At 42.5% G+C, this 26,188-nt stretch overlaps 2 protein-coding genes across 3 annotated transcripts in view; both read left to right on the top strand.

The window, feature by feature from the left end:
* LOC139754474 (uncharacterized) overlaps window positions 1–2,282 on the top strand; it is a 75,298-nt gene extending 73,016 nt beyond the window's left edge. For both annotated transcript variants that reach the window (XM_071671741.1, XM_071671742.1), the window contains exon 4: window positions 1,219–2,282. In XM_071671741.1, the coding sequence (XP_071527842.1) occupies window positions 1,219–2,157 (939 nt within the window). In that variant the 3' untranslated portion in view covers window positions 2,158–2,282. The remainder of the gene's footprint in view (window positions 1–1,218) is intronic.
* Window positions 2,283–14,867: 12,585 nt separating this feature from the next.
* Window positions 14,868–26,188, top strand: part of LOC139754689 (hematopoietic prostaglandin D synthase-like) — an 83,440-nt gene continuing 72,119 nt past the window's right edge. The window contains exon 1 of the mRNA XM_071672249.1: window positions 14,868–14,957. The gene's annotated coding sequence lies outside the window, so the exon portion shown is untranslated. The remainder of the gene's footprint in view (window positions 14,958–26,188) is intronic.

Genomic DNA, 26,188 nt, shown 5'->3' with positions numbered 1-26,188 from the left:
GCTGGTGGCTGATTCATGTGAGAAACTGCAGAAGCTGGTGACTGAGTTTGGTAAAGTGTGTGGAAGAAGAAAGTTAAGAGTAAATGTGAATAAGAGCAAGGTTATTAGGTACAGTAGGGTTGAGGGTCAAGTCAATTGGGAGGTGAGTTTGAATGGAGAAAAACTGGAGGAAGTGAAGTGTTTTAGATATCTGGGAGTGGATCTGGCAGCGGATGGAACCATGGAAGCGGAAGTGGATCATAGGGTGGGGGAGGGGGCGAAAATTTTGGGAGCCTTGAAAAATGTGTGGAAGTCGAGAACATTATCTCGGAAAGCAAAAATGGGTATGTTTGAAGGAATAGTGGTTCCAACAATGTTGTATGGTTGCGAGGCGTGGGCTATGGATAGAGTTGTGCGCAGGAGGATGGATGTGCTGGAAATGAGATGTTTGAGGACAATGTGTGGTGTGAGGTGGTTTGATCGAGTAAGTAACGTAAGGGTAAGAGAGATGTGTGGAAATAAAAAGAGCGTGGTTGAGAGAGCAGAAGAGGGTGTTTTGAAATGGTTTGGGCACATGGAGAGAATGAGTGAGGAAAGATTGACCAAGAGGATATATGTGTCGGAGGTGGAGGGAACGAGGAGAAGAGGGAGACCAAATTGGAGGTGGAAAGATGGAGTGAAAAAGATTTTGTGTGATCGGGGCCTGAACATGCAGGAGGGTGAAAGGAGGGCAAGGAATAGAGTGAATTGGAGCGATGTGGTATACAGGGGTTGACGTGCTGTCAGTGGATTGAATCAAGGCATGTGAAGCGTCTGGGGTAAACCATGGAAAGCTGTGTAGGTATGTATATTTGCGTGTGTGGACGTGTGTATGTACATGTGTATGGGGGGGGGTTGGGCCATTTCTTTCGTCTGTTTCCTTGCGCTACCTCGCAAACGCGGGAGACAGCGAAAAATTATAAAAAAAAAAAAAAAAAAAAAAAAAAAATTATATATATATATATATATATATATATATATATATATATATATATATATATATATATATATATATATATATATATATATATATATATATATATATATATTTATATATATATATATATATATATATATATATATATATATATATATATATATATATATATATATATATATATATATATATATATATATATATATATATGTAGATAGATAGATAGTTATAAATTCGAATAAATATTGTTTTCATTCTATCAGGATGTGGTGGCTGCAGCCAGTGTCTGGAACTCGTCAGAGGGCAAAACGACCTATGGCTGGAGACCTGAGTTGACACTCCACCTCACAGACTACTCCTCTCTCTCTATCAACACAGTAGACACGGAGCATAAGAGTCTGAACACCGAGACGTACGATCTTCGCGTACAGGTAAAGCATGACGAAGGGGCTGTAGGAGGACCCACCGACGTCATAGTTCCCAACGCTGCGTCAGAGTCACCTGTCAATATTCATGCATCAGGTGACCTGCTGACCACAGAAGAGGACATCTTGGATCAAGTCGTGAGTGTAAGTCCAGAGCCGCTAGGAAGACAGAGTCCTTTAGAGCTACAACGTGGGCACTCCTCTGATGCACTTACCGGCAAGGTGTATGAACCAAAATACTCGGGTGTTAAGAGATCATATGAGACAAGAAATGCGCGCGATAAATGGGATTTGTCGGATCGTATTAAGAGTCTTGTCTTAGGGACTGACGACTGTCTGTTTCAGGATTCTTGTTCTGATCACCTTCTTGTACACCAGGAATGGGATGCAGAGGAATCTGGTGCACTAGGAATATTTCCGCTACACGAAGACACCCCAAGACCCAAAGCCATAAGACCAGACAGACAGGGGACGTCACGTGTGGGGTCTAGATCATCTTTAGTTGCCGGGAAGAAGCTCGGGATCTCACAGCCGTCTCTCACCTCTGAGTCATTAATTAGAGAGGAGGAGGAGGAGTACCGCAGGATCAATAAGATCAATCGGAGGGAGACAGCGAAGGAAGCGGCTCAGCGCCATCTGCAGAGGACGGAGAATCTCCTCCCCAGACGCCGATGGAGGCAAAGTGGGCAAAGACTCCTGGCTCTGGCCCGAGGCGGGACGATGGCCTTCCCTGGGTCAAAAGAGAATTTGGTGAGGAGCCAAGCACCAGCCTGGTAGTCCCGGCGAGGGCTGACACATAATCATGACACAGATATGAAATGATCTGCTCAAACTGTACGCTTATGCAATATAAATGTTTCTTATGTAAATATGATAACATATTTTGCTACTATTAAATGATATTACTCTCATGTGTGTTTTTCTAAATCACAAAAGTGTCATTGGTAAGAGAGTGATTTCTTTATTAACGTAGATGGGAAGAAGTCAGCTCCCAGCCTTACCATATCCAGTCCAGGTTAGCTTTACGCATCTCAAGTTCTAATCTTTAGTCTCTCTCTCTCTCTCTCTCTCTCTCTCTCTCTCTCTCTCTCTCTCTCTCTCTCTCTCTCTCTCTCTCTCTCTCTCTCTTGGCAGTAGTTGGAAGGCAGACACCGTCAAAAGAGGTTCTACTTACAATACTTGTCTGGGCATTACAACGGCTACACTGTGAACCAGCACTTCATTGGCTGTTAATTTTCATTCCTTTGTTCCAAGTTGCTGTCTTTTCTTTCTGCCCCTCCAACACGAGGGCTACTGGTTTACAGTCCACAAACACGCAATTTTACCATGTTCATGCATTACAAAGGTCAACACAAAAGACTCAGTCTCCGTGATAACTCTCCTGCGGTGAACACTAGTCTCTAGACCTACTTTTTTGTAAGATTTCGTTATATGTTCTCATATGAAAGTCAGTACTCTATGTCTGAGGAACCTCGTACTGATAGTTATCCCAGAGGGATGGCGGCAGAAGGAAACAGTCAAATTCAATAAGCAAAACATGCGGTGGTACAGCAATTTACCGGCTCTGTCAGTCTAGGGATAGGGGAGAAAGAATACTTCCCCAGCATCCCGCACGTGTCGTAGAAGGCGACTAAAGGGGACGAGAGCGGGTGGGCTAGAAGCCCTACCCTCCTTGTATTATAACTTTCTAAAAGGGGAAACAGAAGGAGTCACGCGGGGAGTGCTCATCCTCCTCGAAGGCTCAGGCTGGGGTGTCTACATGTGTGTGGATATAACCAAGATGAGAAAAAAGGAGAGATAGGTAGTATGATTGAGGAAAGAATCCTGGATGTTTGGCTATGAGTGAAGCGAAGCTCAAGGGTAAAGGGGAAGAGTGGTTTGAAAATGTTTTGGGAGTAAAGTCATGAGTTGGTGAAAGGACAAGAGTAAAGGAAGGAGTAGCGCTACTCCTGAAACAGGAGTTGTGGGAGTATGTGATAGAGTATAAGAAAGTAAACTCTAGATTGATATGGGTAAAATTGAAAGTGGATGGAGGGAGATGAGTGATTATTGGTGCCTATGCACCTGGGCATGAGAAGAAAGATCATGAGAGGCAAGTGATTTAGGAGCAGCTGAGTGAGCGTGTTAGCAGTTTTGACGCACGAGACCTGGTTATAATGATGGGTGATTTGAATACAAAGGTGAGTAATGTGGCAGTTGAAGGAATAATTGGTATACATGGGGTGTTCAGTGTTGTAGATGGAAATGGCGAAGAGCTTGTACATTTGTGTGCTGAAAAAGGACAGGTGATTGGGAATACCTGGTTTAAAAGGAGAGATACACATAAGTATACATATTTAAGTAGGAGAGATGGCCAGAAAGCGTTATTGCCAATGATTACGTGTTAATTGATAGGCGCATGAAAGAGAGACTTTTGGATGTTAATGTGTTGAGAAGTGGTACTGGAGGGACGTCTGATCATTATCTTGTGGAGGCGAAGGTAAATATTTGTAGAGGTTTTCAGAAAAGAAGAGAGAATGTTGGGGTGAAGAGAGTGGTGAAAGTAAGTGAACTTGGGAAGGAGACTTGTGTGAGGAAGTACCAGGAGAGACTGAGTACAGAATGGAAAAAGGTGAGAGCAAAGGACGTAAGGGGAGTGGTGGAGATGCTTGTGGCATGAGAAGCGTAGGAGGTAGGCAGATTAGAAAGGGTAGTGAGTGGTGGGATGAAGACGTAAGATTATTAGTGAAAGAGAAAAGAGAGGCATCTGGACGAGTTTTGCAGGGAAATAGTGCAAATGACTGGGAGATGTATAAAAGAAAGAGGCAGTTCAAGAGAAAGGTGCAAGAGGTGAAAAAGAGAGTAAATGAGAGTTGCGGAGAGAGAGTATCATTAAATTTTAGGGAGAATGAAAAGATGTTTTGCAAGGAGGTAAATAAAGTCCGTAAGACAAGAGAACGAATAGGAACATCGGTGAAGGGGGCTAATGGGGAGGTAATAACAAGTAGTGGTGATGTGAGAAGGAGATGGAGAGAGTATTTTGAAGGTTCGTTGAATGTGTTAGATGATAGAGTGGCAGATATAGGGTGTTTTGGTCGAGGTGGGTGTGCGAAGTGAGAGGGTTAGGGAGAATGATTTGGTAAACAGAGAAGAGGTAGTAAAAGCTTTGCTGAAGATGAAAGCCGGCAAGACAGCGGGTTTGGATGGTATTGCAGTGGAATTTATTAAAAGAGGGGTGACTCTGTTGTTGACTGGTTGGTAAGGATATTTAATGTATGTATGACTCAAGATGAGGTGCCTGTGGATTGGCGGAATGCATGCATGGTGTCCTTGTACAATTGCAAAGGGGATAAAGGTGAGTGCTCAAATTACAGAGGTATAAGTTTGTTGAGTATTCCTGGAAAATTATACGGGAGGGTATTAACTGAGAGGGTGAAGACATGTACAGAGCATCAGATTAAGGAAGAGCAGTGTAGTTTCAGAAGTGGTAGAGGATGTGTGGATCAGCTGTTTCCTTTAAAGAATGTATGTGAGAAATACTTAGAAAAGCAAATGGATTTGTATGTGGCATTTATGGATCTGGAGAAGGCATATGATAGAGTTGATAGAGATGCTCTGCGGAAGGTATTAAGAATACATGGTGTTGGAGTAAAGTTGCTAGAATCAGTGAAAAGTTTTTATCAAGGATGTAAGGCATGTGTACGTGTAGGAAGAGAGGAAAGTGATTGGTTCTCAGTAAATGTTGGTTTGCGGCAGTGGTGCGTGATGTCTCCATGGTTGTTTAATTTGAATATGAATGGGGTTGTTAGGGAAGTGAATGCAAGAGTTTTAGAGAGAAGGGCAAGTATGCAGTCTCTTATGGATGAGAGGGCTTGGGAAGTGAGTCAGTCGTTGTTCGCTGATGATCCAGCACTGGAGGGTGATTCGGGTGAGAAATATCAGAAGCTGGTGACTGAGTTTAGTAAAGTGTGTGAAAGAAGAAAGTTGAAAGTAAATGTGAATAAGAGCAAGGTTATTAGGTACAGCAGGGTTGAGGGTCAAGTCAATTGGGAGGTAAGTTTGAATGGAGAAAAACTGGAGGAAGTGAAGTGTTTTAGATATCTGGGAGTGGATTTTGCAGCGGATGGAACCATGGAAACGGAAGTGAATCATAGGGTGGGAGAGGGGGCGAAAATTCTGGGAGCGTTGAAGAATGTGTGGAAGTCGAGAACATTATCTCGGAAAGAAATGATGGGTATGTTTGAAGGAATAGTGGTTCCAACAATGTTGTATGGTTGCGAGGCGTGGGCTGTGGATAGAGTTGTGCGCAGGAGGATGGATGTGCTGGAAATGAGATGTTTGAGGAAATATGTCGTGTGAGGTGGTTTGATCGAGTAAGTAATGTAAGGGCAAGAGAGATGTGTGGTAATAAAAAGAGTGTGGCTGAGAGAGCAGAAGAGGGTGTTTTGAAATGGTTTGGTCACATGGAGAGAATGAGTGAGGAAAGATTGACCAATTGGATATATGTGTCAGAGGTGGAGGGAACGAGAAGTGAGAGACGAAATTGGAGGTGGAAAGATGGAGTGAAAAAGATTTTTAGTGATCTGGGCCTGAACATGCAGTAGGGTGAAAGGCGTGCAAGGAACAGAGTGAATTGGAACGATATGGTATACCGGGGTCGACGTGCTGTCAGTGGATTGAACCAGGGCATGTGAAGCGTCTGGGGTAAACCATGGAAAGTTGTGTGGGGCCTGGATGTGGAAAGGGAGCTGTAGTTTCGGTGCATTATTACATGACAGCTAGAGACTGAGTGTGAACGAATGGGGCCTTTGTTGTCTTTTCCTTGCGCTACCTCGCACACATGAGGGGGGAGGGGGTTGGTTATTCCATGTGTGGCGAGGTAGTGATGGGAATGAATAAAGGCAGACAGTATGAATCATGTACATGTGTATATATGTATGTGTTTGTGTGTGTATAAGTATGTATACATTGAGATGTATTGGTGTGTATATTTGCGTGTGTGGACGTGTATTGATACACATGTGTGTGTGGATGGATTGGGCCATTCTTTCGTCTGTTTCCTTGCGCTACCTCGCTAGCGCGGGAGACGGCGATAAAGCAAAATAAATATAAAGAATATATGTATAAATAGATGAATAAATAAATAAATGAATGTGTTTGATGATAGAGTGGCAGATATAGGGTGTTTTGGTCGAGGTGGTGTGCAAAGTGAGAGGGTTAGGGAAAATGATTTGGTAAACAGAGAAGAGGTAGTGAAAGCTTTGCGGAAGATGAAAGCCGGCAAGGCAGCAGGTCTGGATGGTATTGCAGTGGAATTTATTAAAAAAGGGGGTGACTGTATTGTTGACTGGTTGGTAAGGTTATTTAATGTATGTATGACTCATGGTGAGATGCCTGAGGATTGGCGGAATGCGTGCATAGTGCCATTGTACAAATGCAAAGGGGATAAGAGTGAGTGCTCCAATTACAGAGGTATAAGTTTGTTGAGTATTCCTGGTAAATTATATGGGAGGGTATTGATTGAGAGGGTGAAGGCATGTACAGAGCATCAGATTGGGGAAGAGCAGTGTGGTTTCAGAAGTGGTAGAGGATGTGTGGATCAGGTGTTTGCTTTGAAGAATGTATGTGAGAAATACTTAGAAAAGCAAATGGATTTGTATGTAGCATTTATGGATCTGGAGAAGGCATATGATAGAGTTGATAGAGATGCTCTGTGGAAGGTATTAAGAATATATGGTGTGGGAGGAAAGTTGTTAGAAGCAGTGAAAAGTTTTTATCGAGGATGTAAGGCATGTGTACGTGTAGGAAGAGAGGAAAGTGATTGGTTCTCAGTGAATGTAGGTTTGCGGCAGGGGTGTGTGATGTCTCCATGGTTGTTTAATTTGTTTATGGATGGTGTTGTTAGGGAGGTAAATGCAAGAGTTTTGGAAAGAGGGGCAAGTATGAAGTCTGTTGGGGATGAGAGAGCTTGGGAAGTGAGTCAGTTGTTGTTCGCTGATGATACAGCGCTGGTGGCTGATTCATGTGAGAAACTGCAGAAGCTGGTGACTGAGTTTGGTAAAGTGTGTGGAAGAAGAAAGTTAAGAGTAAATGTGAATAAGGGCAAGGTTATTAGGTACAGTAGGGTTGAGGGTTAAGTCAATTGGGAGGTGAGTTTGAATGGAGAAAAACTGGAGGAAGTGAAGTGTTTTAGATATCTGGGAGTGGATCTGGCAGCGGATGGAACCATGGAAGCGGAAGTGGATCATAGGGTGGGGGAGGGGGCGAAAATTCTGGGAGCCTTGAAGAATGTGTGGAAGTCGAGAACATTATCTCGGAAAGCAAAAATGGGTATGTTTGAAGGAATAGTGGTTCCAACAATGTTGTATGGTTGCGAGGCGTGGGCTATGGATAGAGTTGTGCGCAGGAGGATGGATGTGCTGGATATGAGATGTTTGAGGACAATGTGTGGTGTGAGGTGGTTTGATCGAGTAAGTAACGTAAGGGTAAGAGAGATGTGTGGAAATAAAAAGAGCGTGGTTGAGAGAGCAGAAGAGGGTGTTTTGAAGTGGTTTGGGCACATGGAGAGAATGAGTGAGGAAAGATTTACCAAGAGGATATATGTGTCAGAGGTGGAGGGAACGAGAAGTGAGAGACGAAATTGGAGGTGGAAAGATGGAGTGAAAAAGATTTTTAGTGATCGGGGCCTGAACATGCAGTAGGGTGAAAGGCGTGCAAGGAACAGAGTGAATTGGAACGATATGGTATACCGGGGTCGACGTGCTGTCAGTGGATTGAACCAGGGCATGTGAAGCGTCTGGGGTAAACCATGGAAAGTTGTGTGGGGCCTGGATGTGGAAAGGGAGCTGTAGTTTCGGTGCATTATTACATGACAGCTAGAGACTGAGTGTGAACGAATGGGGCCTTTGTTGTCTTTTCCTTGCGCTACCTCGCACACATGAGGGGGGAGGGGGTTGGTTATTCCATGTGTGGCGAGGTAGTGATGGGAATGAATAAAGGCAGACAGTATGAATCATGTACATGTGTATATATGTATGTGTTTGTGTGTGTATAAGTATGTATACATTGAGATGTATTGGTGTGTATATTTGCGTGTGTGGGCGTGTATTGATACACATGTGTGTGTGGATGGATTGGGCCATTCTTTCGTCTGTTTCCTTGCGCTACCTCGCTAGCGCGGGAGACGGCGATAAAGCAAAATAAATATAAAGAATATATGTATAAATAGATGAATAAATAAATAAATGAATGTGTTTGATGATAAAGTGGCAGATATAGGGTGTTTTGGTCGAGGTGGTGTGCAAAGTGAGAGGGTTAGGGAAAATGATTTGGTAAACAGAGAAGAGGTAGTGAAAGCTTTGCGGAAGATGAAAGCCGGCAAGGCAGCAGGTCTGGATGGTATTGCAGTGGAATTTATTAAAAAAGGGGGTGACTGTATTGTTGACTGGTTGGTAAGGTTATTTAATGTATGTATGACTCATGGTGAGATGCCTGAGGATTGGCGGAATGCGTGCATAGTGCCATTGTACAAATGCAAAGGGGATAAGAGTGAGTGCTCCAATTACAGAGGTATAAGTTTGTTGAGTATTCCTGGTAAATTATATGGGAGGGTATTGATTGAGAGGGTGAAGGCATGTACAGAGCATCAGATTGGGGAAGAGCAGTGTGGTTTCAGAAGTGGTAGAGGATGTGTGGATCAGGTGTTTGCTTTGAAGAATGTATGTGAGAAATACTTAGAAAAGCAAATGGATTTGTATGTAGCATTTATGGATCTGGAGAAGGCATATGATAGAGTTGATAGAGATGCTCTGTGGAAGGTATTAAGAATATATGGTGTGGGAGGAAAGTTGTTAGAAGCAGTGAAAAGTTTTTATCGAGGATGTAAGGCATGTGTACGTGTAGGAAGAGAGGAAAGTGATTGGTTCTCAGTGAATGTAGGTTTGCGGCAGGGGTGTGTGATGTCTCCATGGTTGTTTAATTTGTTTATGGATGGTGTTGTTAGGGAGGTAAATGCAAGAGTTTTGGAAAGAGGGGCAAGTATGAAGTCTGTTGGGGATGAGAGAGCTTGGGAAGTGAGTCAGTTGTTGTTCGCTGATGATACAGCGCTGGTGGCTGATTCATGTGAGAAACTGCAGAAGCTGGTGACTGAGTTTGGTAAAGTGTGTGGAAGAAGAAAGTTAAGAGTAAATGTGAATAAGAGCAAGGTTATTAGGTACAGTAGGGTTGAGGGTCAAGTCAATTGGGAGGTGAGTTTGAATGGAGAAAAACTGGAGGAAGTGAAGTGTTTTAGATATCTGGGAGTGGATCTGGCAGCGGATGGAACCATGGAAGCGGAAGTGGATCATAGGGTGGGGGAGGGGGCGAAAATTCTGGGAGCCTTGAAGAATGTGTGGAAGTCGAGAACATTATCTCGGAAAGCAAAAATGGGTATGTTTGAAGGAATAGTGGTTCCAACAATGTTGTATGGTTGCGAGGCGTGGGCTATGGATAGAGTTGTGCGCAGGAGGATGGATGTGCTGGATATGAGATGTTTGAGGACAATGTGTGGTGTGAGGTGGTTTGATCGAGTAAGTAACGTAAGGGTAAGAGAGATGTGTGGAAATAAAAAGAGCGTGGTTGAGAGAGCAGAAGAGGGTGTTTTGAAGTGGTTTGGGCACATGGAGAGAATGAGTGAGGAAAGATTTACCAAGAGGATATATGTGTCAGAGGTGGAGGGAACGAGGAGAAGAGGGAGACCAAATTGGAGGTGGAAAGATGGAGTGAAAAAGATTTTGTGTGATCGGGGCCTGAACATGCAGGAGGGTGAAAGGAGGGCAAGGAATAGAGTGAATTGGAGCGATGTGGTATACCGGGGTTGACGTGCTGTCAGTGGATTAAATCAAGGCATGTGAAGCGTCTGGGGTAAACCATGGAAAGCTGTGTAGGTATGTATATTTGCGTGTGTGGACGTATGTATATACATGTGTATGGGGGGGGGTTGGGCAATTTCTTTCGTCTGTTTCCTTGCGCTACCTCGCAAACGCGGGAGGCAGCGACAAAGTATAATAAAAAATAAAAATATATATATATATATATATATATATATATATATATATATATATATATATATATATATATATATATATATATATATAGGTATAGATATATATAGATATAGATATATATATTATCTCGGAAAGCACAAATGGGTATGTTTGAAGGAATAGTGGTTCCAACAATGTTGTATGGTTGCGAGGCGTGGGCTATGGATAGAGTTGTGCGCAGGATGTGCTGGAAATGAGATGTTTGAGGACAATGTGTGGTGTGAGGTGGTTTGATCGAGTAAGTAACGTAAGGGTAAGAGAGATGTGTGGAAATAAAAAGAGCGTGGTTGAGAGAGCAGAAGAGGGTGTTTTGAAATGGTTTGGGCACATGGAGAGAATGAGCGAGGAAAGATTGACCAATAGGATATATGTGTCGGAGGTGGAGGGAACGAGAAGTGGGAGACTAGATTGGAGGTGGAAAGATGGAGTGAAAAAGATTTTGTGTGATCGGGGCCTGAACATGCAGGAGGGTGAAAGGAGGGCAAGGAATAGAGTGAATTGGATCGATGTGGTATTCCGGGGTTGACGTGCTGTCAGTGGATTGAATCAAGGCATGTGAAGCGTCTCTGGTAAACCATGGAAAGCTGTGTAGGTATGTATATTTGCGTGTGTGGACGTATGTATATACATGTGTATGGGGGGGGGTGGGTTGGGCCATTTCTTTCGTCTGTTTCCTTGCGCTACCTCGCAAACGCGGGAGACAGCGACAAAGCAAAAAAAAAAAAAAAAAAATATATATATATATATATATATATATATATATATATATATATATATATATATATATATATATATATATGTTTATATGCACGTCTGTGTGCGTATATGAATATATATTTTCATGTGAGTGGATGTGTCTTTCTTCGTCTGGTTCCTGGCGTTACCTCGGTAGCACGGGAAATGGCGATTATATATGCACACATATAAATCCCTACAGTAGGAAAGAAAAGAATCAAACTTCCGGATTTCCTTAGTGCCGCAGAAGGAGACTAAGAGCAGCGGAACGAAGAGGCTGAAACCTCCTCCCCTCTCCGAGGTGATCATCTTATAGGGTCACTTAAGTTCCACTTACACCGTCTGCGGCTCTTACTTCTCCAGAAACACCAGGAAAAACTGCTCACTCTGATGTGAGCAAGTCAGAATTATCTGCCCACACTGTTCATGAGCAAGTCAAAATCCTCTCTATAGTGGGGTAAACAGGTCAAGATCTTCGTTCTCCAGTGAAGTAAACAGGTCAGGATCTTCTCTCTCCATTGAAGTAAACAGGTCAAGATCTTCTCTCTCCAGTGAAGTAAACAGGTCAGGATCTTCTCTCTCCATTGAAGTAAACAGGTCAGGATCTTCTCTCTACAGTGAAGTAAACAGGTCAGGATCTTCTCTCTCCAGTGAAGTAAACAGGTCAGGATCTTCTCCCTCCATTGAAGTAAACAGGTCAGGATCTTCTCTCTCCAGTGAAGTAAACAGGTCAGGATCTTCTCCCTCCATTGAAGTAAACAGGTCAGGATCTTCTGTCTCCAGTGAAGTAAACAGGTCAGGATCTTCTGTCTCCAGTGAAGTAAACAGGTCAGGATCTTCTGTCTCCAGTGAAGTAAACAGGTCAGGATCTTCTCCCTCCATTGAAGTAAACAGGTCAGGATCTTCTGTCTCCAGTGAAGTAAACAGGTCAGGATCTTCTCTCTCCAGTGAAGTAAACAGGTCAGGATCTTCTCTCTCCAGTGAAGTAAACAGGTCAGGATCTTCTCCCTCCATTGAAGTAAACAGGTCAGGATCTTCTGTCTCCATTGAAGTAAACAGGTCAGGATCTTCTCTCTCCATTGAAGTAAACAGGTCAGGATCTTCTGTCTCCATTGAAGTAAACAGGTCAGGATCTTCTGTCTCCAGTGAAGTAAACAGGTCAGGATCTTCTCCCTCCATTGAAGTAAACAGGTCAGGATCTTCTGTCTCCATTGAAGTAAACAGGTCAGGATCTTCTGTCTCCAGTGAAGTAAACAGGTCAGGATCTTCTGTCTCCATTGAAGTAAACAGGTCAGGATCTTCTGTCTCCAGTGAAGTAAACAGGTCAGGATCATCTCTCTCTCCACTGAAGTAAACAGGTCAGGATCTTCTCTCTCCATTGAAGTAAACAGGTCAGGATCATCTCTTTCTCCACTGAAGTAAACAGGTCAGGATCTTCTCTCTCCAGTGAAGTAAACAGGTCAGGATCTTCTCTCTCCATTGAAGTAAACAGGTCAGGATCATCTCTCTCTCCACTGAAGTAAACAGGTCAGGATCTTCTCTCTCCATTGAAGTAAACAGGTCAGGATCATCTCTCTCTCCACTGAAGTAAACAGGTCAGGATCTTCTCTCTCCAGTGAAGTAAACAGGTCAGGATCTTCTGTCTCCAGTGAAGTAAACAGGTCAGGATCTTCTGTCTCCAGTGAAGTAAACAGGTCAGGATCTTCTGTCTCCATTGAAGTAAACAGGTCAGGATCTTCTCCCTCCGTTGAAGTAAACAGGTCAGGATCTTCTCTCCACAGTGAAGTAAACAGGTCAGAATCCTCTCTCTTCAGTGAAGTACTCAGGTCAGAATCCTCTTTCTACAGTGACGTAAAGAGGTCAGAATTCTTCCGCAACAGTGAAGTAAACAATTCAGAACCCTCTCTCTATAGAAGAGTGAACAGGTCTTAATCCTCTTTCTAAAATGAAGTACGCAGGTCGGAATCCTCTTTCAACAGTGAGATAAACAGGTCAGAATTCTTCCACTACAATGAAGTAAACAATTCAGAACCCTCTCTCTATAGTTGAGTACAAAGGTCAGAATACTCTCACCACAGTGAAGTAAGCAGGTAAGAATCATATTTCGATATGGTAGTAAACAGGTCAAAATGCCTCCTATACATTGAAGTAAACAAGTTAGAATCAGTCCTCCACAGGAACGTAAGATGTTCAGAATTAGTTGTCAAGTGACATAATACACAGAAGATAAGTTCACCGATTTCCTCTTGTCCTTTAACAGGCACGTACGCTGCTCTACGGAAGGTTTACCTTACTGTGTGACGTTCTGAAGAGAGAGAGAGAAACAAACTGAGATGATCAGGTAAGGAACATGAACAAGAATGTTCCATGAATGAAGACCTGAGGGTCTCTCATGCAGGACTAAGGGTTAATAAAGGGAAAGGAAAGAGTATTGGATAATGAAGGGTTGGGAATGGAGGAGAGAGGTAGGTGGTAGTGAGAGTGTGATTGGTGAGGTGAGAGCATGGGGTGAGGATGGATATGATAATGGGCAAGAGTGGCTGGGTGAATCGGGTGATAAATACAGGCTTTATTGGAGAGGAAGACAACTAGGGTATTTATCACCAAGAGTCTAGGGTTTTGAATGAGAGTTGGTGAACGCTTTGACGGAGGAAAGTGCACTGTGTTGAAGGATAATCAGTGGCGGAAAGTGGAGAGATGTGGTTGAAAGATGGTGGCTAGTGTCGGTGCGAGCAGTGTTTGTTCTTGGAGTTTGTTGGAATTGCGTGGACCAACAGTGTTGTTGGAGTGTGATAGATGTTTTCGAAGCAAGATGTGTTATTGGAGTGTGATGGAAGTTTGGAAGCCAGCAGCGTTGCTGGAATGTGCTGCAAGTTTGGAAGGAAATAGTGTTATAGTGTTGCTTAAATGTGATGGAACCGAGAATGCTGGTAGCGTTTTTGGAGTACGATGGGAATGCAGAACGCAGAACTGTTGTTGGAGTGTGATGGAAATGTGGAGGCCAGCAGTGTTTTTGGAGGTGTAATGGATTGAAACGTGATGGGGGGAGGTGTTAGGTTCGAGGAAAGGGTTGATCATAGAGGGTAGCAGTGAAAGCAAGGCTATTTTGAGGGAGAGGAATGATGGAGGGAGGATTGTTGCTGTAGATGAATGGAGGGGTGAGGTGAAAGAACAAGCATTGTAGGAAAAGTTAAGGGGACAGTATTGCCTGGGCACGAACGGTGCTCGCGTCTTTGTGTCTGGGGACCGAAGGAGCTAATTTCTTGTGTCTGGGGTCTCTGAAAATTTAGTCTGTGTGTTTGAGGATCGTAGAGATACCTCTGCGTGTCATTGTCCGTGGGATGTGTCATTAAATCTGGGGACCACAGGAGATAAGTCATTGTATCTGGGGACAGTGGGAAATAAGTCATTGTATCTGGAAACCATGGGAAATAAGTCTCTGTATTTAGAGATCATGGGAGATAAGTTACTGTATCTAGGGACCGTGAGAGATAAGTCACAGGGGGGGAGGGTCAATGGAAGATTAGTAACTAGTTAACAGAAGAATTCTTATGACTTACCTGGAGGTAATAGTGCTCAGTAAACTTTACTTATCTACCGATCCATTCAACATGCCTCTCTCCGGGCGGGTCGTGCGTGAGTCAGCAGGCAACTTCCCACAGTAAAAGCGGCCGTCCAGGGCACCACGACCTTAGTGCATCACCTGCTCCCACACCGTCCACACCCGAGCCCGATCTGCGCCCAGCTGTGTTGTACACCCGCCCCGCGCCTCCTGCTAACGTGAGTCCAACGATCCCAGCCTTTATCAGTCGGCTAAATATAGATTTAGTTTCGATGTTCACATTTCAAATTCCCTCAAATTACATCACAGAAAATAGGCTAAAACTTTTCTTCATGGCTTAAATGGAATTTATTTTCAAAGTTTCATTTTCATTCTTTTTTACATTTCTCTTGTCCCTAAACAGGCATAAGGTTTTCTTTAACAAATTAAATAATTCATGAATTTTCTCAAATGCTGATTGATTTTTATAAGCACACTTATACTGTCGTTCAGATGTGTGAGGAAACCAACATTTAGTTTCTCACAAGTTTCTAACACTTTCCCAAGATCACAAACTTTGTGTAGCATCATCATGTAGTCTTGTATGTGAAGTGTGGTGTAGTGAAGGTCTACCGCGAGACACGACCAGACGGAGGAGAGTGGGAGGTGCTCACCACGATGTGATCAGGTTTGTTTACTTTCCTCCACGAGGATCCAGAGGAGTGAGGCTCACACTAACTCCAGTCATACACGTCAGGGCCAGTCTTCACACTGGAAATTTTGTTCGTCAAAACGTGAAAGAGAAGCCGGTTTACTTCACCATCAAGACGTGTTTATCTCATTTAAAGGGATGGGCTCACTAGAGACGTGGGTTTGTTACTGAAAAGTTCATATGAATTTGTTATGATGCTGTCTGGGTGACCCTTGAGGTCGGCCTTGGAGGGGTCCCGCGGCCGGGTTTGATATCTTGGGACAGTGTGGTAATCCGAGCTAAACATGATTATTTCATTTTCATCACATGTTTCAATCCATAGTGTTTCTGTTTCACTCATTTTACTTCCTCCGTTCCAGAATTATTTCTTCCTGCTTCATTTTTTTTTCCTATAGTGTCACACCCATTGACGCTACACGTAGGCGTCCTAGAACATACGCCCACACAAAGCTGTAACCATTTAGGTTGACCACAGCGTGTGACCTTGTCTGACCTCTCAGGTGACAGAAGGGCCAGTTTAAATGGGAGTTCATAAATGTAGAGTCGACTTTGAAAAGGTTAAAGTACTATGTGGGAGTACATTCTGGCACGTCTATGCTGGAGCGTCACTGGCGTGTTGCTACGTACATACTGAGTTTGAATGTCTGTTGTTTAAAGCCACCGGTGTTTGTTCTGTCCACAGGTAATGACACACTATCACATGCTACAGAGTATCAGCCCAGCTCGACCCTTACCTGACCTGACCTCGCACCCATCCTGTCTCACACCTGCATGCTGACGTCATCACCAACTCGCATGCCTTTTCTCAGTGGGTATAAACACTACCTGCCTGCTCCCTGCACAGCCACACCTGCCAGTACCGATGTTCCTGATGTTCTCTTGGAAGTTATAACCCTGGCAGACCCTTCTACTGGCACGGTCACATTTGTAGTTCTCGTGTAAGGTGTTCAATGGCACACCCTCTGCATTTTTCCTTATTACACAAAGATTTGTAATAGCCGAGACAAAGACAAATACAGAAAACTAGCTCAGGACGGATGAAAAAAGTTAGAGGAAAAAAAGAGATAAGAAATAGGAAAGACCATGAAAGTCTCTTTTGAAAAGATCATGATCTTACAAGTTCCATCAGCAAGTGAGGGAGTTAATGTGTTGCTGGATACCAGCAAGAATGACGGTGATTGTCCACAGGTTCTGGAAGGGAATCATAATATAGGCGTGTTCAGACCATTGAATTGGACTGTTCTACCGATGGTAACCCCATGTGAACATCTACGTGACTCAGCTAACTGGCCGAGTTTGCTGTTATATAGTGAGTCAGAAATTTCTCTAGTTTAAAGCCATTGTTCACAGGTAATTACACACTCACCTTACAAAGGATCAGCTAGGCTCAACTCTCTCCTGACTTTAAGAGGGCATAGTAAAGTACCAAATGATGATCAACCATTCCCAGGAATTGTGAGAAGCGAGACTTTTACTTCCGATTGATGGCACATGGAGATATGTATGAAAACCACTGGCATATGTACTCGAAGAAGGTTGCTGCATTTTCTTTTTTTCTGTAAGTTGTTCGGCGCACATACAGCACGCAATTAATTAAGGATATTTGGTGACAGAACATTTGATCCAAAGACTTCAGTGGCAAAAATTATCGGGTAAACATGCTTTAATCTGAGCATAATGAATTAGAATAAAGAGAAGATTATCGCCAATAAAGTCCATGGATGATTGAAACCGAAAAGAATAAACAGAGAGAGAGAGAGAGAGAGAGAGAGAGAGAGAGAGAGAGAGAGAGAGAGAGAGAGAGAGAGAGAGAGAGAGAGAGAGAGAGAGAGAGAGAGAGAGAGAGAGAGAGAGAGAGAGAGAGAGAGAGAGAGAGAGCATTGGGCATCATGTTTGGTAGGCGATAAAAGAGTGGTGTAGCACCTCGCTGAGCACAACTCTTGTATTTCGTGGACAAATGAAAGACTTTATGAGCATAACAGTGGCAATAGGATTGATCAAAATGATAGTTGAATTCGATTCTGACATGGAAGATCGTATTCGATGCACCAAAAATGAGGATATACACGACCACTATCTTAAACCTCGTGCTCAGATGGCGCAAGTAAAGAATGATGTAACACAAAAGGTGAAGGCAACTATATTGACTGCACCCCTAAACTGAGGCGCCAGGAACAAATGTCACTGGGGCAACTTGGTATTGACTTGAGTTCTGAAAAAAAGTGAAAGTATTGGAGAATTGTATTGACTCTCATTTCGTGACAAAAGTGGGTAGGGAGTACCAGAATCTCTAGTAGGTTCGCTGCAAGAAATCACTCTCTATATCAATGATCGCAAGGTACAAGGACTTGATCATAGTGCATATATGAAGGGTCAGAACTTAGAGGTACACGACCTTCACTGGTTCTTCCAGTCCAACTTAGATGATTGATTTTGTTCTGAAGGCAAACCCTGTCAGAACTGACTCATGATGGGTTCACCTCCACTTCTCACAATATATATATTCAACAGATTCAAACTCTTTCAGTTTACTTTGTTTTCCACGCATGAGATCTTCCTGTAGATTGTAAATCCAGCCTTTATCTTCCGGCACAAATGTGATGTCTGTGTTCAGTTACATAAGTCAACCTGGCCGACACTGCGAACGGATCTAGGGGGTTTTTCTTCCTGTCACTACACAGCTTTTGTTTTTCACTTGGCTTGGGTAGACACGGAACCATGGTTACATAAGTGCTGTACCTTAGAGACTCAACGAAATATATATTGTTGTACTGGATACAAGAACATAAAATAACACTAAAATATTATATCATATCCTGCTAATGATTTATAACTTTTATAACAGGATTGTGCTCAAGAGCAGTTACATATTGATTGGAAAATGTGCATGTGCTCACGCTGCACATATGTGAATATATGACTACAATTTTGATATCGTTATCACTCATGTAACATGATAGATGCAAATAGGAATGCAATGAAGCAAAATACATCCAGGATGATATACAAGACATTGATCAATCATGATTCCGTTTAAAACAACAAATGGAAACCAGCTCAGTCCTCGAAATCAGTATAGCATATATACATTGCATAAATATTTTAGTCTACCTTCCGTAAAAATTCTATACCCTTACCCCAGATTCATCTAAGGAACATAAACAATTACTTATAAGTACAGACAGCTCCTGTAGGTTGTCGTGATGCATCAGAGTAGAATTCTCCTTCTCTCCTCGTTCAATCAATACCTCTTAAATAATTATTATGTTCTAGCTCAGCTGAGTACCTCATCAATTATCAGTACTGGTTATTTTCCCTTACAGTCAATTAACCCAAATACCTGGCGAGGTTCACATATTTCCTGCTCAACACACGAACACTGTGAGCGGCCAGTAATCTACTACATGTCAAAAAAACGGGTGCAGTCGGGTGCCTTTCCTTCAACCTTTTTTCTGTCGTGGGCAGTCGTAGGGTCCACCGTCTAGACTGACCCTTCCGGGTGTCCTCGTGAGTAATGAAGAAGACACCTACACATTCTGGAACGCCAACCCAGCCGTAAAACCATCCAGGAGTGTTCCGCCTGTCGTCTCAGGGAGCTTTGTATGGCACCTCCTGGATAGACTCATCCGTCATCCTAGTATGACTCTTCCTCCAGCATTCTTCTGTTGCCTAGATTCCCTGTGTACGACACGGTTGTCTGCCAGCTCTCTGAGGTCTCAGCCCCTGACGTTAATCTAGGATAAAGTCCTCAGCTAAGCAGGAGCCTAACCTTCAGCAAGGCTCAGTAAAGAAGAAAATTTTGATGTAGAAACTGTGTGATTTGAGTTGTATTGTCTGTCTACAGAGTTATTTTCTAGTATTATCTGATGTCAGTGATTGTGTGAGAGCTGAAAAAATGATCCACGTCTATCTTATGACTTAATCTTCATTTGTGGTGAAGGGTAAATCAAGACCTCACTTATAATCATAGGATAAATCTATATGTTTGATAATCCCTTACTGATTTATCTGAGTATTCATCTTGAGGTCCAGCCGGTATGTTAACGTTCCATTACAAGACTTTAAAGTCCCTGGTAGTTGAAACTTAAGGTGGTTTGTGACAGATATCTATATTTGATAACTCTAGAGAAGGTTTTACATAATCTGTAGATCAAGATGTGTAGGTCCTTGGGCTGTCACCGGATCTGTAGTTGCAGGAAAATGACGGAGAACTTGCAGGTGATTTTGTGATTCTGATAACATCTTTAATTTTTTTTTCGTAGATGAATAGATTTGCTTCTTTGGCATCTGTTTAAATGTACCAAAGACTTGATATTCTATTGACAGAGAGATAGAATAACAGTGTGAATGAGAGGAATTGAGATATGGGAACGAACACAACGGAAGTATGGTCTTACTAGAGAATTATAAAGAGTGAAAATTGTTTCTGGCGTCTTGTATTCTATGTTTCTGGCCATGAAACCAAACATTTGGTTGCCTTTTTTACATGCTGCTTGACACTGTTTAATGTATTTCAGATTGTTGCGAATGACAGCTCCAAGGTCCTTTACTTCATTTACTTTAGTTCCAGGGTCGCAACGTATATTCTTGTCTCAAAAGTGCACAACTTTACACCTGTCTACATTAAACTTCATTTGCCATCTGTCTGACCACTCTGCTAGTAAGTTAAGATCTTTTTGAATTATTTCACAGTCCCGCCTGTTTACAGCTCCACCTCCTAGTTTAGCATCGTCAGCAAATTTGGTGATCTTATATATGACACAGAAATCAAGGTCATTGATATACATCGTGATAAAGAATTGGGCCTAACACCGACCCCTGTGGCATACCACTCGTAAAGTCTAGCCAATGTGAGGCTTAGCCGTTTAATACTACACGCCGCTTTTTTTCTGGTAAGCCAGTCTCCGATCCATTTACATATAAATAAATATATATATATATATATATATATATATATATATATATATATATATATATATATATATATATTTATTATATATATGTATATTATCCCTGGGGATAGGGGTGAAAGAATACTTCCCACGTATTCCTCGCGTGTCGTAGAAAGCGACTAGAGGGGACGGGAGCGGGGGGCCAGAAATCCTCCCCTCCTTGTATCAACTTTCTAAAATGGGAAACAGAAGAAGGAGTCACGCGGGGAGTGCTCATCCTCCTTGAAGGCTCAGAGTGGGGTGCCTAAATGTGTGTGGATGTAACCAAGATGTGAAAAAAGGAGAGATAGGTCGTATGTTTGAGGAAAGGAACCTGGATGTTTTGGCTCTGAGTGAAACGAAGCTCAAGGGTAAAGGGGAAGAGTGGTTTGGGAATGTCTGGGGAGTAAAGTCAGGGGTTAGTGAGAGGACAAGAGCAAGGGAAGGAGTAGCAATACTCCTGAAACAGGAGTTGTGGGAGTATGTGATAGAGTGTAAGAAAGTAAATTCTCGATTAATATGGGTAAAACTGAAAGTTGATGGAGAGAGGTGGGTGATTATTGGTGCATATGCACCTGGGCATGAGAAGAAAGATCATGAGAGGCAAGTGTTTTGGGAGCAGCTGAATGAGTGTGTTAGTGGTTTTGATGCACGAGACCGGGTCATAGTGATGGGTGATTTGAATGCAAAGGTGAGTAATGTGGCAGTTGAGGGAATAATTGGTATACATGGGGTGTTCGGTGTTGTAAATGGAAATGGTGAAGAGCTTGTAGATTTATGTGCTGAAAAAGGACTGATGATTGGGAATACCTGGTTTAAAAATCGATATACATAAGTATACTTATGTAAGTAGGAGAGATGGCCAGAGAGCGTTATTGGATTACGTGTTAATTGACAGGCGTGCGAAAGAGAGACTTTTGGATGTTAATGTGCTAAGAGGTGCAACTGGAGGGATGTCTGATCATTATCTTGTGGAGGCTAAGGTGAAGATTTGTATGGGTTTTCAGAAAAGAAGAGTGAATGTTGGGGTGAAGAGGGTGGTGAGAGTAAGTGAGCTTGAGAAGGAGACCTGTGTGAGGAAGTACCAGGAGAGACTGAGTACAGAATGGAAAAAGGTGAGAACAATGGAAGTAAGGGGAGTGGGGGAGGATTGGGATGTATTTAGGGAATCAGTGATGGATTGCGCAAAAGATGCTTGTGGCATGAGAAGAGTGGGAGGTGGGTTGATTAGAAAGGGTAGTGAGTGGTGGGATGAAGAAGAAAGAGTATTAGTGAAAGAGAAGAGAGAGGCATTTGGACGATTTTTGCAGGGAAAAAATGCAATTGAGTGGGAGATGTATAAAAGAAAGAGACAGGAGGTCAAGAGAAAGGTGCAAGAGGTGAAAAAAGGGCAAATGAGAGTTGGGGTGAGAGAGTATCATTAAATTTTAGGGAGAATAAAAAGATGTTCTGGAAGGAGGTAAATAAAGTGCGTAAGACAAGGGAACAAATGGGAACTTCGGTGAAGGGCGCAAATGGGGAGGTGATAACAAGTAGTGGTGATGTGAGAAGGAGATGGAGTGAGTATTTTGAAGGTTTGTTGAATGTGTTTGATGATAGAGTGGCAGATATAGGGTGTTTTGGTCTAGGTGGTGTACAAAGTTAGAGGGTTAGGGAAAATGATTTGGTAAACAGAGAAGAGGTAGTGAAACCTTTGCGGAAGATGAAAGCCGGCAAGGCAGCAGGTTTGGATGGTATTGCAGTGGAATTTATTAAAAAAGGGGGTGACTGTATTGTTGAGTGGTTGGTAAGGTTATTTAATGTATGTATGACTCATGGTAAGGTGCCTGAGGATTGGCGGAATGCGTGCATAGTGCCATTGTACAAAGGCAAAGGGGATAAGAGTGAGTGCTCAAATTACAGAGGTATAAGTTTGTTGAGTATTCCTGGTAAATTATATGGGAGGGTGTTGATTGAGAGGGTGAAGGCATGTACAGAGCATCAGATTGGGGAAGAGCAGTGTGGTTTCAGAAGTGGTAGAGGATGTGTGGATCAGGTGTTTGCTTTGAAGAATGTATGTGAGAAATACTTAGAAAAGCAAATGGATTTGTATGTAGCATTTATGGATCTGGAGAAGGCATATGATAGAGTTGATAGAGATGCTCTGTGGAAGGTATTAAGAATATATGGTGTGGGAGGAAAGTTGTTAGAAGCAGTGAAAAGTTTTTATCGAGGATGTAAGGCATGTGTACGTGTAGGAAGAGAGGAAAGTGATTGGTTCTCAGTGAATGTAGGTTTGCGGCAGGGTTGTGTGATGTCTCCATGGTTGTTTAATTTGTTTATGGATGGGGTGGTTAGGGAGGTAAATGCAAGAGTTTTGGAAAGAGGGGCAAGTATGAAGTCTGTTGCGGATGAGAGAGCTTGGGAAGTGAGTCAGTTGTTGTTCGCTGATGATAGAGCGCTGGTGGCTGATTCATGTGAGAAACTGCAGAAGCTGGTGACTGAGTTTGGTAAAGTGTGTGGAAGAAGAAAGTTAAGAGTAAATGTGAATAAGAGCAAGGTTATTAGGTACAGTAGGGTTGAGGGTCAAGTCAATTGGGAGGTGAGTTTGAATGGAGAAAAACTGGAGGAAGTAAAGTGTTTTAGATATCTGGGAGTGGATCTGGCAGCGGATGGAACCATGGAAGCGGAATTGGATCATAGGGTGGGGAGGGGGCGAAAATCCTGGGGGCCTTGAAGAATGTGTGGAAGTCGAGAACATTATCTCGGAAAGCAAAAATGGGTATGTTTGAAGGAATAGTGGTTCCAACAATGTTGTATGGTTGCGAGGCGTGGGCTATGGATAGAGTTGTGCGCAGGAGGATGGATGTGCTGGAAATGAGATGTTTGAGGACAATGTGTGGTGTGAGGTGGTTTGATCGAGTGAGTAACGTAAGGGTAAGAGAGATGTGTGGCAATAAAAAGAGCGTGGTTGAGAGAGCAGAAGAGGGTGTTTTGAAATGGTTTGGGCACATGGAGAGAATGAGTGAGGAAAGATTGACCAAGAGGATATATGTGTCGGAGGTGGAGGGAACGAGGAGAAGTGGGAGACCAAATTGGAGATGGAAAGATGGAGTGAAAAAGATTTTGTGTGATCGGGGCCTGAACGTGCAGGAGGGTGAAAGGAGGGCAAGGAATAGAGTGAATTGGATCGATGTGGTATACCGGGGTTGACGTGCTGTCAGTGGATTGAATCAGGGCATGTGAAGCGTCTGGGGTAAACCATGGAAAGCTGTGTAGGTATGTATTTTTGCGTGTGTGGACGTATGTATATACATGTGTATGGGGGTGGGTTGGGCCATTTCTTTCGTCTGTTTCCTTGCGCTACCTTCCAAACGCGGGAGACAGCGACAAAGCAAAAAAAAAAAAAAAAAAATATATATATGTATATATATATATATATATATATATATATATATATATATATATATATATATATATATATATATATATATATATATATATTATCCCTGGGGATAGGGGATTAAGAATACTTCCCACGTATTCCCTGCGTGTCGTAGAAGGCGACTAAAAGGGGAGGGAGCGGGGGGCTGGAAATCCTCCCCTCTCGTTTTTTTTTTTAATTTTCCAAAAGAAGGAACAGAGGGGGCCAGGTGAGGATATTCCAAAAAAGGCCCAGTCCTCTGTTCTTAACGCTACCTCGCTAACGCGGGAAATGGCGAATAGTTTGAAAAAAAAAAAAAAAAAAAAAAAAAAAAAAAAATATATATATATATATATATATATATATATATATATATATATATCCCTGGGGATAGGGGAGAAAGAATACTTCCCACGTATTCCCTGCGTGTCGTAGAAGGCGACTAAAAGGGGAGGGAGCGGGTGGCTGGAAATCCTCCCCTCTCGTTTTTTTTTTAATTTTGCAAAAGAAGGAACAGAGAAGGGGGCGAGGTGAGGATTTTCCCTCTAAGGCCGAGTCCTCTGTTCTTAACGCTACCTCGCAAACGCGGGAAATGGCGAATAGTATGAAGAAAAAGAAAAAAAAAAAAATATATATATATATATATATATATATATATATATATATATATATATATTTATTTTTTATTTTTTATTATACTTTGTCGCTGTCTCCCGCGTTTGCGAGGTAGCGCAAGGAAACAGACGAAAGAAATGGCCCCCCCCCCATACACATGTATATACATACGTCCACACACACAAATGTACATACCTACACAGTTTTCCATGGTTTACCCCAGACGCTTCACATGCCCTGCTTCAATCCACTGACAGCACGTCAACCCCGGTATACCACATCGCTCCAATTCACTCTATTCCTTGCCCTCCTTTCACCCTCCTGCACGTTCAGGCCCCGATCACACAAAATCTTTTTCACTCCATCTTTCCACCTCCAATTTGGTCTCCCTCTTCTCCTCGTTCCCTCCACCTCCGACACATATATCCTCTTGGTCAATCTTTCCTCACTCATCCTCTCCATGTGCCCAAACCACTTCAAAACACCCTCTTCTGCTCTCTCAACCACGCTCTTTTTATTTCCACACATCTCTCTTACCCTTACGTTACTCACTCGATCAAACCACCTCACACCACACATTGTCCTCAAACATCTGTCAATTAACACGTAATCCAATAGCGCTCTCTGGCCATCTCTCCTACTTACATAAGTATACTTATGTATATCTCGCTTTTTAAACCAGGTATTCCCAATCATCAGTCCTTTTTCAGCACATAAATCTACAAGCTCTTCACCATTTCCATTTACAACACTGAACACCCCATGTATACCAATTATTCCCTCAACTGCCACATTACTCACCTTTGCATTCAAATCACCCATCACTATAACCCGGTCTCGTGCATCAAAACCACTAACACACTCATTCAGCTGCTCCCAAAACACTTGCCTCTCATGATCTTTCTTCTCATGCCCGGGTGCATATGCACCAATAATCACCCACCTCTCTCCATCAACTTTCAGTTTTACCCATATTAATCGAGGATTTACTTTCTTACATTCTATCACATACTCCCACAACTCCTGTTTCAGGAGTATTGCTACTCCTTCCCTTGCTCTTGTCCTCTCACTAACCCCTGACTTTACTCCCCAGACATTCCCAAACCACTCTTCCCCTTTACCCTTGAGCTTCGTTTCACTCAGAGCCAAAACATCCAGGTTCCTTTCCTCAAACATACTACCTATCTCTCCTTTTTTCACATCTTGGTTACATCCACACACATTTAGGCACCCCACTCTGAGCCTTCGAGGAGGATGAGCACTCCCCGCGTGACTCCTTCTTCTGTTTCCCATTTTAGAAAGTTAATACAAGGAGGGGAGGATTTCTGGCCCCCCGCTCCCGTCCCCTCTAGTCGCTTTCTACGACACGCGAGGAATACGTGGGAAGTATTCTTTCACCCCTATCCCTAGGGATAATATACATATATATATACATATACACATACACACACATACACATACATACGCACATATACACACACACACACATACATATATATACATATGAAAAATGTAAGAAACAATTTAGAAAACTGAAACTTCTAGCTTGAAATGAATGAAAAAATGAAACATGAATCTTTCATATACAATACAAATGTGTACATAAAAATATGATGCCTTTTAAGATACTTTGTAAAAAAAATTTACTTTAGAATATCAAGTGAATACTCCATCAGCAGCTGCTGTCATTTTGAGCCCTCCAAGTGTGTACAGCAGATATTCCTTATTGGCTCGTCACCCTCATTTTCCATATATATATATATAGATATATATATATATATAATATATATATATTATATATATATATAT

This window comes from Panulirus ornatus, chromosome 17 (genome assembly GCF_036320965.1).
Source record: "Panulirus ornatus isolate Po-2019 chromosome 17, ASM3632096v1, whole genome shotgun sequence".
Classification (NCBI taxonomy): Eukaryota; Metazoa; Arthropoda; class Malacostraca; order Decapoda; family Palinuridae; genus Panulirus; species Panulirus ornatus.
This window is presented reverse-complemented; position numbering and strand designations above follow the sequence as displayed.